At 49.9% G+C, this 15,166-nt stretch overlaps 1 protein-coding gene across 2 annotated transcripts in view; it reads right to left on the reverse strand.

The window, feature by feature from the left end:
* The window catches only part of EXD3 (exonuclease 3'-5' domain containing 3), a 2,383,304-nt gene that overhangs the window by 104,132 nt on the left and 2,264,006 nt on the right, over nucleotides 1–15,166 (reverse strand). For both annotated transcript variants that reach the window (XM_078642091.1, XM_078642090.1), the window contains exon 21: nucleotides 8,218–8,311. In XM_078642091.1, the coding sequence (XP_078498217.1) occupies nucleotides 8,218–8,311 (94 nt within the window). The remainder of the gene's footprint in view (nucleotides 1–8,217; nucleotides 8,312–15,166) is intronic.

Below are 15,166 nucleotides of genomic sequence, written 5' to 3' on the forward strand. Positions count from 1 at the left end.
CAAAACAGGTAGGAGGGAGGGTAGGTGAGATATATGTGGTCAGAAAGAGTATCCACTAGAAAGAGCATTACTGAAGGTAAGTAACTTGTTCTTCTGATGGATACTTATAAGCGCAGATTCCTCACCTTGTGAATAGATACCAAAGTCGTGACTCCCCAGGTTGTGGGTTTATAGAATGGCTTAGACAAAGAAGACCTACCAGACCAGCGAGCAATGCCCCTCCCAATGGACATGAGGCTCCAGACAGTGGTGCTTCATGAACGTATGAAGTGACACCCACATAGCAGCCTTGCAGATGTCCAAAAATGGCACTCCATCCACCAGAGCAGTGGTGGCTGATTTGGCTCTGAAGGCTGCTTCATAATCAGTGGGAAGCAGATCTTTATACTATAGAGTATGATCCATATAGAGATAGTTCTTTTCTGCACTGCTTTACCCATCTTTGTTCCTGTGAGCCCCACAAAGAGCTGATTGCCCACCAGGTGTTCTTAGAACTGGACCCAAGCATAAGGCTGATGTCTAAGGAGCTACCATGACACAGACTATGACTTGGAATGTTATTTTTATTAAATGTTTCCTACACCATTTTTCTCCCTTCTCTCCCTTACTTTCTCTAGGTTTCCCTGGAGAGGAGATTATTTATCTTCAAAAAACTGCGGCACCCATAATAGGAGTAGTAGACTGCGTTTACCTCCAGCAGAGGGGGTTAGCAATTTCCCCCTACACTTGCACTAGTTAAAACTACACAGTTCTTTGCTGTCACTGATCCTAATGAAGCGCACTGGATCAACCTGACCATGCGAAACATGTCGACCTGACCACACCTTATGTTACACAGGGTACATTAGAACCCATATTGTAACACACAACCTTTTGTTTTTTATTATGAAAGGGGAGCTCGTACATTAAAATTCACTAGGTCTTGGCATCCCCTAGCCATTTTTAACTCACTTCTTCACCTACATCACTAAGATAAGGACACTCTCCACACACCCACACTCATCTAACGGCTGTTCTCTTTAAAGGATCTCCGCAAAAGCGACCCTTTGGGGGACCCGTAGGGAATTGCAGCGCCGGCCCGACGAGGAGCACCGCCCGATGATGAAGCATGACATCCTTCGGGTGTGTGAGGGCAACAATAGACAAAGATTGTTCTTCCCTCCCTCCCCCTCATCTCACTGTGAGAGGTCCTTAGACTCAACCTAGCTTCCTTTCCTTCTCTGGGATTTCTCGCTCTACCCTTCTCTTTATCTGAGTGTGAGCTGACTCCACGGCACGCACTCCGATGGAACAGTGACCCCTGACTTGGTTATAACACTTGATTTGGAGCACAGGCACTGGACCACAACAAGCTCCTGGTCCCCCCTCTCTCTTATTTGATTGAGTCCTCTGATCTCCACATCTCCCAGGAAGCCTCCTCTACCCAGTTGGGGACAGAGTGGTCTACCACAAAATACTAGGCCTTCACCAGATGGCGTGCCAATTGCTTGACTCCTCCTGTCCTTGCCTGCTCCCCATCCTGATCCTCATTATAATATTTTCAGCTTTACTGTTGCATGCCAGTCATATTCCTAAAGACATCTAACTACAAAATACTACTGTTGCATCCAGTCAACAGCAGCGTTTGGGGAAGGCTACCTTAACCAGAAGGATCTTTGCTCAGTGCATTTGCTTTTGATTAAGAAGACACCAGATGATTAACACCAATGAAACCGTTCGAACGAGAACTGGTAAAAGACAAAGCATAGTTATATAACCATGGCACACTTCACTGACATAGAAACCCAACTACAACAGAGAATTAGTTCCTGAACGTTCTCTTCCCACAAGCCACGAGAGTTCTCCATATGTTCAAATACCTCAAAGCATCGTTCAAGGATGATGGACATGATTTTCATGACTGAAACAGGTGTGCCTCTACTGGAATACTTTGTTACACTTAGCCCTATTTACTAGCAGTTAAAGAATACCCACACAAAGTCCATTAAACAACACCATTGCTGCAGCAATGCAACACTACCCAGTCACTGCTTCATAAGTTGTTTTTGTTAATCTGCAAAGACATATGCCTGTAGTTTCAAGTTTCAAAAGACTTTATTTTGGTCATATAGACAACCATAAAAGTAGAACACTAAAACTTCAATAAAAAAAGAGAAATAATCACAGTGCAATCTGTTGCACAAATACAATTCAGAAGCAAGAATAATAAATGTTGTGATAAAGTAACAGTGCATGGGTACTATAAGAATTGATAAAATCCCTCATATGTTCAGCAGACTAAGATTCTGAGATAACATTGATTTTCGTCAAAACAGTCACACCTTTAAAAACCTTTCCAATGTACAAAATACATCATGAAAAACAATTATATTAGCCAGTAACTAATTACATACATTTTGTCACTTTGTCATTTTGTCACTTTTGTCATTTTGTCACTCGACGGAGTGGCCATCCGGAAATGTCTGGAGTTTGTGTTTGATTGGTTCGGAAAAAGCGGCCTCAAATGCAACTCGGACAAATCCGAGATATTGTTTTTTGGTTGTCCTGCAGATTCAAGATGGAGGCACTGGTGGCCTGCGAACATGTTCCCCCCTGCCAGCGACTCTGTTACAGCTAAGAACCTGGGCATGTTGGTTGATAACACTCTTTCCTTCACGGCCCAGGTAGCTGGCCTGACGGGGAAGTGTTTTGCCATATTAAGGATGTTAAGAAAGTTTCTGCCGTATCTATCTTTTGAACATAAGAAGATTACGGTGCAGGCCCTGATAGGGTCATGCTTGGACTATGCTAACATCCTTTACCTTGGCCTTCCTGAATATCTGTTGACCCGTCTGCAGGTAGTCCAAAATTCGGCAGCCAGGGCAATCTTTGGTCTTGCCAGAAGAGCCAGGGCAAGCAACCTCCTTGTGACTTTGCACTGGCTGCCGATTCGGAAGCGCATTGCGTTTAAGGCCTTAACTATAGCCTTTAAGGCGCTCCACAATTTCGGCGCTGGTTATTTGCAGAAAAGGGTCAATTTCTATCTACCATCTAGACCATTGAGGTCGGCTGCCCTGGCCAATGCCATCGTGCCGTCAGTGAGACGTGTGCGGTGTGGAGGCCGCTCTTTCAGTTACCTTGCCCCCCGTCTCTGGAACACTCTGCCCATGACGCTGCGAACGTGCTCCAATTTGTTTGCTTATAGAAAGGGACTTAAAACCTATCTCTTTGCTCTGTAAGCCGTCTGTGATGTTTGGTGCCGCATGGCTGTTGTTGTTATTTGCTGGTGTTTGTGTGAGGATCTATAGCGCCGGGACGCTCTATGAGCAGCTGAGCGCTTTACAATACCCCCAGTAACATAACATAACATAACATAAAGACGCATAATAAAAGTGTAAATGGGTTGACAAAGTCACACTGCGGGATGCTTACAACACCCTCCAGCACCACAAGTAAAATGATACAGTTAGCAGAGAAGCAAACCACAGCATTAACAGAAGACACTGAGTCACTCACTGCACACAGCTACCAAACAAGGCATGGCAGTACCTGAAGAACAAACTGCGCCTTTCCGTAAACTCGCTTTAAAAAGACCACCAACGCAGGTCAACCCAAGGAAAACAAAGGTGAATAACACTACAGTCTCCTGTGTAGATAACAGATGTAACTGAAAGCAGTGACACTTTGTCAGGTTTATACTAGACAAGACAATTTGGTTCAGGAGGAGTATAGAAACACAAATGAAATGCTTTTCACAAAAGCAGGCATACCACTGGCCAATGCTAGCTCGTATATAGTATACACAACAGGGCTAGACCCTTGGTATTGTATGGTAAACCCAAATGCATGCTGCAGATCACATGCTCGCTGAATGACCCCTCTTACCTTATTTGTAATAAGTGCATCACAGATTGTACCCTAAATTGTCGGAGGGAAACTCAAACATACAGCCAACTTTAAACAAGGGAGTTAAGAGAAAAGCCAGCTTTATAATCCTTTTCCTGCTCTATTTTTTCAGCACCATGAAATAAAGTGAGTAAATAGTTGAATTCTGTACAGTGTTTCTAGGACTGAGCACATGAGTGTACTGATGGCTTCCATCTCAGCTCTAACATCAAGAGTGATTTTGTACAGATGTTAATTAAGCCTGCGAGGAGGTCCTTAAAGTCCTTTGAGGCGTATCCCAATTTACTAAAAAACAGAGAGCTCTTGGGAAAAGATTAAAGACAGTCAACCTTGGCAGAAATGGAAACCAACCTGGAGGCAACAAAACTGGAGAACGTGTGCTCAAACTAAGCCTTGTACATAAAAAGCCTTCATTATGCTGTTGATTGGCCCGCCGTGGCGTCAGTGCAGGCCTTTCACTGGTAAATTATACACCAAGGGATGAGCCGAAAATGACACCTTGCTATTTCTGCAAAAAACAGCATGAGTTTAAAAGGAGCTTCTGTCTAGACAAATCCTAAACGCCTCTCTGGAATGCAAAGAGTGAAGCAGATGCGCAGTAGACACTGACAATGAATGGAATGTCAGTCTGCTGGTCACTGACACAACGCACCCAGGGGCCCTCATTTTGACTTAAAAGATAATTTAACATCCTCACATTTCTGGTAAGTGCTGTATCCCAGAGACACTACCTGCGGGAGAGCCTTCAATGCTATCTCTGTCTTTAGTTGTGTGTCCCCAAAAGGGAGGATTTTCCATTCATCACAACTCAACGCCAAGTCAGTAGGCAACAGGCACTGGGACAGCTGAGGTGCTGCAGGCTACTTCATGTTTTTCTTTGTTTATAAAAAAGTTCCCGCTGTTATAGGAGCAACTGCAGCCCAGACACATTCCCCTCACATTACTGACCCACTCTGTCTGCAACATCTTTCCAGCATCACTTCTGCTTTATCATAAGTCACCTTATTTCACCACGCAACCGCTGCAGGTTGTCAGTGGAACTCAACCGCTGGATTCAGCAGCAGGCGCTCCAACAGCCAACAAATATTAAAACATTCATGTAATCCAAGAGCTAGTATAGTGGGGCCTCAAGCTTCAGACCCTTGCAGACTGTCCCCAAAACCTGTCCACTTATTCTTTAGTACTCCACCTACCACCAAAGGAATGCTCACCTTCAGGAGAGTCTGAAAGTGTGCTGGGCTTTGATCTCTACTACATGAAGTCCAAACATCTATGAAACCAAGCCCACCAAAGAACGCTGGTGTGAGTAATCAATACCATACTATTTTGGGGGATACCTAGAAAAGACTGATGCTAGAGGCTCACAACAGTTCATTAAGACCACATTGAGGCTAGTTGCAATGCCTCAGTGAAGGAGAATATGAATGCACTACTCTTCTCTCACTCTCTTCTAATGTATTTGCCGAGGACGAGTCAACGTACATGACTTTGTGTACCTCTCTGAACCTCACACAAGATGCCAAACTCTTGTCTCATAGAGGACACACACAACCATGCATGCAAGCTCTGCTCGGCAGTGACTTGGACATGGGTGAGTGTTTCGTGGCCACTGAAGTGGCATTAGTGTCCTATGCAAATGTCAGGTAACTACTATTCCCCCTTAAGAAGAACTGGACACAAACATAACACCAAGCAAAGAAGTTTGGTCCGCCAAGTGTGCTGTGGGACACAGAATTCGTAGTACTCGACCCTGAGCGTTCTGCTTCACTTTTCCCTGCTATAAGCATCTGGCTTCCCACTTTCACCCTCTGGAAGTGTACTTCCTGGATCGACAGCACTGAAAGTCCAAGGGTCCAAAAAGAGCCCTATTTCTTAGACTAATACTCTTACATTGCTGGTGGTGTGCAGATTACTTGGTTGGTGGCAGAATTACTTTATATTTTAAGGTGCAAGTTATACTCATGGAAACTGTAAACTGTGAGAGGTACTCAAGACCATTAACATCTCAAAATTCACACAGCTGAGTTCTGCACTAACTGAAGTTTTTCTCATGAGTCCTAGTGGCAGCCCTGCAAAGAGAATGTATGCAGTCCATACATGCTGGTTTACAAGTATACATATGTCAATAACGTATTCGTCCTTGGCCAGTGTCAATGAGCATAAGCCTTACATTACCACAGCTGATACTTTCCTGTACACTTTAAAACCAGACCTCAGAATAAGTAGAATTAAAAAAAAAACACAAACAAAAGAGTATGTTTTTTAGGGATTGCATGCACTGTGCTGCTAGACGCATTATTCACTATTCAGTGGATTTACAAACTGTTCACAGCAAGCCATTAGTTGTTTTCTTTGACACTCTTTTTTGCAATTTTTCAATTGTTTATCTCCGTAGGCTTCGCTTCCTTTCTTGTGTTAGCTCTTTCCTGGAGCACGGACCAAGAACATTTGTTCTTGCTCCTCTTTTTGCAATGCATTTTTTTTTAAGCATTTCGGAATTATTTCTGGATACGCAATGTGCTTTCCTACTTTTAACACATGCATATGCCTTTCTATTTATATTGTGTTCACCCTACCTGCTGCCTCTATTGATACTTTACTTATTTACGCCCACAACTGTACTACTCTACCCCACTCCCTTCTACTCTATGCCACTCCAAGCACTCTACACCACTCCACTCTACATCACTCTAATCTTTGCAGCTCCACTTCCACACCACTCTACTCCACTCTCTATGCCACACCACTAACTTTTAGCCATGCTGAGCAGCAGCCACACTGCTGTCCAATATAGCTAAAAGACATTGGCAAAGGCAGTGGGTCTCACATAGGCAAGGCCTACTGGGTTTGCCAATGTTTGTTTTTTCTAGACCCCTCTTTTCTGGGATTTAGCAAGACTTTTTTCCTCTGGGGATTCTATAATGCCAGCAAGATCTTTTTCGTGAAAGAAGAAGCGGTGTAATTGCCTGGAACATGCTCCATCATGCTTTATTTACGATTTTGAAAGCACCAGGATGGTGCAAGCACACTATTACAAATACAGCACAGCAGCACCAAAAGCGGATCTTGTTACAGCAGATATGATTTGTCAAAGAGTTTATCAAAGCTTAGAGCAGGAGTAATACCATTTATTATATTTATTTACATCATTTTTATAGTGCTCGGGGACCTGCAGGCGATAGGGCGCTTTACATAAAAAAAAGCATACACTGGAACGAGAACCAAGTAACATGGAATCAAATAGTTTAGAACCAGAGTAAATCGAGAATATAACAATGTAACGTGTCAGCGCATAACGAGACTGGGCTGACAGTTTTGGGTTTAGGTTTCTAGTTTAGGGATTGGCTTAAGAAGTGGCTCTTAGGAGTTTTCTGATGGCGCTGAGCGGGGCAAGTTTCATCAGTTCAAGAGACTTCTGTTCCGTAAAATATGGTCTCTGAACGATGAAGGATTTGAAGTTGGGAACTTCCAAAATCAGTGAGTGTCTAGGTCTTAGGGCACTTTCGCCACCTGTGAAGTTTGGTAGGTCGGCTCGGTACTTTGGTCTGGGAAACACTGCTGCCTACCCTCCAATGAAACACTCCTGACGTCATTAGTTCCGCAGCTGTTTACTCAAGCACTTATATCTATTTAGCTTGCCTGGTGAAATCTGACTTGGCTTTTTGAGTCCTTCAAGCCACTGAACAGTGTTGTGATCTGCAAAGAATGGAAGCCTTCGAAGCAGAGAGTCGACTAAGAGAAGCCCAGTCACTCTCTCCACTGCTGCCCCTTCTGGGAGGGGATACAGCGGGCACCACCAAAGCAGCCGAGGTGCAGACTATACGTCTAACTACAATACCATATCTCCATATCTGCATTGTGAGAGTTGGGGCCAGGATCATGGGAAGTTTCTCCTTCAGGACTTGAATTGCGTTTTTGGCGGGTAGGCCGCATACCAAAGATGTAACACAATCACCCTGCTGTTCTCAGGCCCCTGGAGCGACTATACGCCGTTTTAGGGAGACGTGAACCCTATCTAACAATGACCCTTACATCACATTATTTTCTTTACTCTCCTCTATACTCTAGTTTCCGGTTTTCCTTCAACACCTTCCGGCCCTGTCACGTCTTTCTTTCGCCTCCCAAGTTCCTTTGCAGCGTTTTCACGCGCCCTGAGGGCTAAAGACAACATGCAAGTAACACACATGCGCGGTATCAGACACCGAGCAATTATTGGGGTCAGTGCATTAAAAAAAAGTGCTGTGCTGCCTTCTAAAACACCTGGATGCCGGGTATTCAGAGTCCGGCCTGCAGCCCTGGCGCCCACCCCAACCCCACAATGCTGGTTCTCACCTGCGCCTGTCTCGGGGGGCAGCAGCCCCTCCAGCGCCATCAGGCGTCTCATCTTCGGATTGGAAATCTTCAGGTACTTGTTACAGTTGCACACCTGAGGGGAGAAAAAAAGTATTCCACATGAGAAGGGAGCGGGGCCTTTCCCAGGATATGAAGAATGTGACTGTTGCGGTGAGTAAAACAAGAGAAAACAAACATCAACTGTAGAAGAAAGAGCGTTTCCCAGCACACCCCTCCCCGCGGCCCCGCGTGCATCACCTCCAATGAGACCACCCGGACGGCGAGGTTTACTTTTACAAACCATCTCGTCTGATCTCACCCGACTGACTATACCCGGGCAGGGCCGCCGTTTTACCTCAAAAGAAGCAAAGGAAAGGCGCCTTAGCAGGTAAAGGTAGGTTTTCCCACCACAGCAGGCACACATTCCGCAGGCATGCAGGCCTGAGGGAGGAGTGCAGCATATCAGGCACTCGCCTGAGCTCTGGGGTACATTTTGCGACCACCAGCCCCCACAGTATTCAATGGAAATATCAATCAATCAATCAATCAATCAATCAATCAAGGACATTTATAGAGCGCACTACTGACCCAGAGGGTCTCAAGGCGCTGGGGGGGGGGGGGGGGGGGGGTGCTGCTACTGCTCGAACAGCCAGGTCTTGAGCTTCTTCCTGAAGGAGAGGTGGTCCTGGGTCAGGCGGAGGTGGGTCGGAAGGGAGTTCCAGGTCTTGGCGGCCAGGTAGGAGAAGGACCTTCCTCCTGTTGTCGCTCTTCGGATGCGGGGGACGGCGGCGAGGGCGTGGTTGGTCGATCGGAGGTGGCGTTTGGGAGCGTAGAAGTTGAGGCGGCTGTTGAGGTATCCTGGGCCTTGATTGAGTAGGGCTTTGTGTGCGTGGGTGAGGAGCCGGAAGGTGATTCTTTTGTTGATCGGGAGCCAGTGCAGGTCTCTCAGGTGTCTGGAGATGTGGCTTCGTCTGGGGACGTCGAGGATGAGTCTCGCCGAGGCGTTCTGGATACGCTGGAGTCTCTTCTGGAGCTTGGCGGTGGTTCCGGCGTAGAGGGCGTTGCCGTAGTCCAGACAGCTGGTGACGAGTGCCTGGGTGACCGTCTTCCTGGTTTCGGTGGGGATCCACCGGAAGATCTTACGTAGCATGCGCAGGATGTTGAAACAGGACGAGGAGACGGCGTTGACTTGTCTGGTCATGGAGAGGGAGGAGTCCAGGATGAAGCCCAGGTTGCGTGCGTGGTCTGTCAGTTTGGGTGCGGTGCCCAGGGCGGGGGGCCACCAGGAGTCGTCCCAGGCGGAGGGCGAGGAGCCCAGGATGAGGGCTTCCGTCTTGTCTGAGTTCAGTTTCAGGCGGCTGGTTGTCATCCACTCGGCTACGTCTTTCATCCCTTCGTGAAGGTTGGCTCTGGCGGTGGCGGGGTCGTTGGTGAGGGAGAGAATCAGGTTGGTGAGGGAGAGAATCAGCTGGGTGTCGTCGGCGTAGGAGATGATGTTGAGGTTGTGTTGGCGTGCGATGGCCGCGAGGGGGCTCATGTAGATGTTGAAGAGGGTGGGGCTCAGCGAGGATCCTTGAGGGACGCCGCAGATGACTCCGGTGGCCTCTGACTTGTACGGTGGTAGGCGGACTCTCTGTGTTCTTCCGTCGAGGAAGGAGATGATCCATTCCAGTGCCTTCTCGTGGATTCCGACGTTGCTGAGGCGCTGCACTAGGGTGCGGTGGCAGACAGTGTCGAAAGCTGCGGAGAGGTCTAGGAGGATGAGGGCCGCTGTTTCTCCGTTGTCCATCAGGGCTCGGATGTCATCGGTGGCAGCGATGAGGGCGGTCTCGGTGCTGTGGTTGGCTCGGAAGCCAGACTGTGAGGGGTCGAGGGATCCATTCGTCTCGAGGAAGGTGGCCAGCTGTTTGTTGACGATCTTCTCGATGACTTTGGCTGGAAACGGGAGGAGCGAGATGGGGCGGTAATTCTTGAGTTCGGTGGGGTCCGCTGTAGGTTTCTTGAGTAGGGCGCTGAGTTCGGCGTGCTTCCAGCTCTCCGGGAAGGTGGCGGTGTCGAATGAGGTGTTGATGATGTCCCGCAGGTGGGGTGCGATGACAGCGTCGGCCTTGTTGAAGACGTGGTGAGGGCAGGGGTCGGTTGGAGATCCGGAGTGGATGGAGTTCATCATGCGGACGGTGTCTTCGGTGCTGATCGGCGTCCAGGCGCGGAGGGTGGTGGTGGGGGGCGGTGGTTCGGTCGTGGCGTGCGTCGGTTGAGTGCTGAAGCTGTTGTGTATGTCTGCGATCTTGTTGGGGAAGTAGGAGGCGAGGGAATTGCAGAGGTCTTGCGAAGGGGTGATGTCGTTGTTTCCGGCGTTGGGGTTGGAGAGCTCTTTCACGATGTTGAAGAGTTCCTTGCAGTTGTGTGCGTTGTTGTCCAGTCGGTCCTTGAATGCAGTTTTCTTGGTGGTGCGGATCAGTTGGTGGTGCTTCCGGGTGGCAAGCTTGAGGGTGGTCATGTTGTGCGGAGTTGGTTCCCTTCTCCAGTCTTTCTCGAGGGCTCGGCAGTTCTTCTTGGAACTCATGAGTTCGTCGGTGAACCATGGGGCCTTCTTGCTGCCGGGTCTGTTGGGCGGGGTCCTCAGTGGGGCGAGTTCGTCCACGCAGTTGCTGATCCACTTCGTGAGGTTGTCGGCGGCCTGGCTGGGGTTCGCTGAGCTGGCGGGAGGGTGCTGGCTCAGGGAAGCGGCGAGCTGGTCGGCTGTGATCTTGTTCCAGCTTCTTCGAGCAACCTGTTGCTGGTGGTGGTGGATCGTCGTTCTTCTGAAGGTGAAGTGGACGCAGCTGTGGTCCGTCCAGTGGAGTCCGGTGGTGTGGCTGAAGGTGATGTCTTTGCTGGATGAGAAGACGGCGTCGAGTGTGTGTCCGGCGAGGTGGGTGGGGGTGGACACCAGCTGCTTGAGACCGAGGGTGGCGAGGTTGTCGAGCAGGGTGGTGGTTTGCGGTCGTTGTTGTTCTCCAGGTGGAAGTTGATGTCCCCCAGGAGGATGTAGTCGGCGGAGGGGAGGGCGTGCGGGCTGATGAAGTCGGCGATGTCCTCGCTGAATTGTGTGCGTGGTCCGGGGGGTCGGTAGATCAGGGTGCCTCTGAGGGTGGTTTTGGGGTCCGTGTGGATCTGGAAGTGCAGGTGTTCGGCGGTTGTCAGGGTGTCGTCGGTGTTGGTCTTGATGCGGATGGTGTCCCTGTAGATGATGGCGAGGCCTCCTCCAGTCTGGTTGTCGCGGTCTCTTCGGGTGATCTTGTAACCCTCTGGGATGGCGATGTCGGGCGCTGAGGAGTCGTTCATCCAGGTTTCCGTGAGGAAGGCGACGTCTGGGTCTGTGGTGTCGAGCAGGTTCCAGAGCTCGACGGCGTGTCTGTGGACGGAGCGGGTGTTGATCAGGATGCACTTCAGGTGGGTGGTGCTGGTGTTCGGCTTGGTGGGTGCTGGTGTGGCGTGGGTCCGGTTGCAGGTGAACTTACAGGAGTGGCAGCTGAAGGATCCGTGGGTGCGTCTCGGTGTGGCTCGGTAGCAGCCCGGGGTTCGGCCGGTGTTGAGTGCGTTGAGTTCGGTGGCGTCGTAGGTCCGTCGGGTCGGCTTCCGACGGTGGGGGCCAGGGGTCCTGGCACTGGGCGCGGTCCAGGCGCAGACGGGCGTAGACGGGCTTACCTTTGGCGCACCTTCGGCGCTCATTCGGTGCTCCCGCTGCGCGCGTCCGCTGCGCGGTCGCTCCGGGGGCGTCATAAGAAGGGAGCCGGTAGGGAGGGTCTGCGGGGAGGCGGGAGCGGGCCGACCAATCGGCTGGCGGGGGGGCGGGGCCGCGGGCTGGCAGCGGCGGGAAAACGGGAGGCCGAGGCTCGGATGGCGGCCCTGCGGCGGCTGGGGCAGCGTCAGCGGCGAGGATCTGGTGCAGCGGGCAGCGAGGATCTGGTGCAGCGGGCAGCAGGTAGGCTGAGGGGGCGACCAGGCCAGAGGCGCAGTGGTCGCTCCCTTGGAAGGGTCTGGGTCCCCTTAAGAAGGGAGCCGGTAGGGAGGGTCTGCGGGGAGGCGGGAGCGGGCCGACCAATCGGCTGGCGGGGGGGCGGGGCCGCGGGCTGGCAGCGGCGGGAAAACGGGAGGCTGAGGCTCGGAGGGCGGCCCTGCGGCGGCTGGGGCAGCGTCAGCGGCGAGGATCTGGTGCAGCGGGCAGCGAGGATCTGGTGCAGCGGGCAGCAGGTAAGCAGGTAGGCTGAGGGGGCGACCAGGCCAGAGGCGCAGTGGTCCCTCCCTTGGAAGGGTCTGGTTCCCCTTAAGAAGGGAGCCGGTAGGGAGGGTCTGCGGGGAGGCGGGAGCGGGCCAACCAGTCGGCTGGCGGGGCCTCGGGCTGGCAGCGGCGGAAAAACGGGAGGCCGAGGCTCGGAGGGCGGCCCTGCGGCAGCTGGGGCAGCGTCAGCGGCGAGGATCTGGTGCAGCGGGCAGCGAGGATCTGGTGCAGCGGGCAGCAGGTAAGCAGGTAGGCTGAGGGGGCGACCAGGCCAGAGGCGCAGTGGTCGCAAATATGCTGTGTGTGTAGCACCTTTAGCAGGAGGGGGCCGGACTGGGAACCAAAACCGGCCCTGGCAAAGTGCTCGGCCGGCCCCCCTCCCCACTTGGGGGGGTTGGAGGTGCCGCCGAGCGCTTTGCTAGGGCCGGTTTTCGGCCGATTTTGTTGCAGGGCCGATTTTGCAGCTATGCTGCAAAAACGGCCCTCTAACAAAATCGGCCCCCTGGAGCTCAAACCCGGCCCCCACCCTTGCGGCGCACTGGGGGATTGCCCGTGCCCGCTATGGCCAGTCCGGGCCTGAGGAGGGGTCGAAGCGGGTTCACTCTGTTTTTTGTGCACTGAAATATAACTTCAATGCCCAATTAGACATTTGCTACTCGAAATCCCACATCCTGGAGATGTTTAATTGTAAAGTGCACCAACAATAGCAGAATGGATATTATCTAAAGTTAGGGTTTGGGCCGGTCAAATAATAAGGTTCCCCTTTGTGAAAGTCGTCAACGTTTCTCAACTCCTCCTGGTGCACATTTTATCCCACCCACCAGTTATGATGTCATCCCAGGGTAGAGAATCCACCCATGCTGACACTGGACATCTGGGCTTAACCTGCAACAGGCGGTCCTGGGGACAGGGGAGTGGACACTGCAAGCAGGGGTTAGCTGCCTAGTGGCAGTAGTTAGAAGGGTTTCTCGCTACCGCAAAAGTATTTGCCTGCAAGAGTAATCCTGGAACTCTTAAGACATTCTTACATTTCAGGACTAGTCTCATGGATCCCTTCAAATTTACCCAAAGCTAGAAATCTGCTATAAAGACAGCGGAAAACCTACAGGAGTACATTTCAGGCTTTTGAAATGGCTGTGTGATTTAGGCCTAATTTTGTTTGGTAAAAGTGCCTGGCATTGTGTTGCTACTGGGGTTTGTGAAATGTAATTTGTGTAGTGGAGTGGCTAGACTTTTGGTTTGTGTGGCACGAGCTCTGTTAATCTTTTGGCAGGCATAATGTAATTTTCAAAGCAGAAGAACTTGTTTTTGGCATGGGTTTATTGACCTATGTGAGAGTGTTCCAGATATGTTCTATAATAAGAGCTACTTAAATTCAATGAAAATCATGCAGGGCTACTAACAACTACTATCACTTTTACAGTGGTAACCATATCTGAATAGATTACAATAGCGAACACCCAAAGGAGGGTTACTACATGTGACCACTTCAATAATGTTATAAAACAATGTCATCTGATACAACTTCATATGAGTAATGACATAACGGGCATAGCAGCAAGTGCCCTCTATCAACAAGAAAATAACATTTGCAACAACTCTCAACTCAGAATGACTTATTATTAAAATATCAACATTGAAAACATTTTGAAAATGCAATAATTTTGTCACCAAAATTTACATTTGATCAATTGCAAATAATGTCTTTGGGATAAGAAAACTGAATTCCTGTCAATAAAAGCCTTATTTTTTTGAAAAATATATTTCACCTTGAACTCTGAGAATCATTCCTTCATGCAGTGTGCTGTGGTGGGGCTACCCAGACCAACCACAGACTTGTCACCTTTAGAATATTCCCCTAGGTGCCAGACTGGATCCGGGCTTTTTTCAGAGCAGGGTTCTGACGAGAAGCTTAAAGGATCTGTGGTGCTCCGCGTTTACTTTGTTCCTCACTAGAAGTGACAGATCAGAGCCACGTATAAGCACCACCACCCTACATGACCCTCTGACAATGAGCGTAAAACAATTGGCTGTATCAGTGTGCAGATCTCTAATTTGGGACCTTTTTAGATGGTGAAAGTAGACCACTTCACAAAACTGGGAAGTGGGAGGGCAGCGAAGAATCTGTTGTTATCCACCAGAAAGAGCATTACTGAAGGTAAGTAACATGCCTTTCTGAAGGATACATCTAAACGTAGATTTCTCCTATTAAAAGATAGATACCAGAACAGCACCCTTCAAAGGTGGAGGGTCTGTGAAATGGAGTCAGACCAAGATGTCTTGAAGGGCTGAGGAGCGAACGCCCTTCCCACCGGACCTGCCTAACCAGGCAATAATGGTTAATTTACGTGCACAAGGCGCCCATGCCACAGATGTGAAGCCCAGGCATTCTGCATGCCAATGGAGTGGTGGGAGCATTAGTCTTGGTGTAATGGGCACTCAGACCTTTAGGAAGCTGCTTTTTGGCCAATGTGTAGCAGATCTTAATGCAGAGGACTAACCACCTTGACAGAGTCTTCTTCTGCACCGCCTTCCCCTTCTTCATCCCAGAAAACCCCACAAAAAGCTGATGTCCACTGTATGGTTCTTGGTACAATGGATGCAAAAGCTTGAAGCTTGTTTGGGGTCCAACCAATGGATCCTCTCCTCTCATAAGGGGTGAGGAGGGGCAGGAATGCTGGGATA

Source organism: Lissotriton helveticus, chromosome 5_1 (assembly GCF_964261635.1).
Source record: "Lissotriton helveticus chromosome 5_1, aLisHel1.1, whole genome shotgun sequence".
Classification (NCBI taxonomy): Eukaryota; Metazoa; Chordata; class Amphibia; order Caudata; family Salamandridae; genus Lissotriton; species Lissotriton helveticus.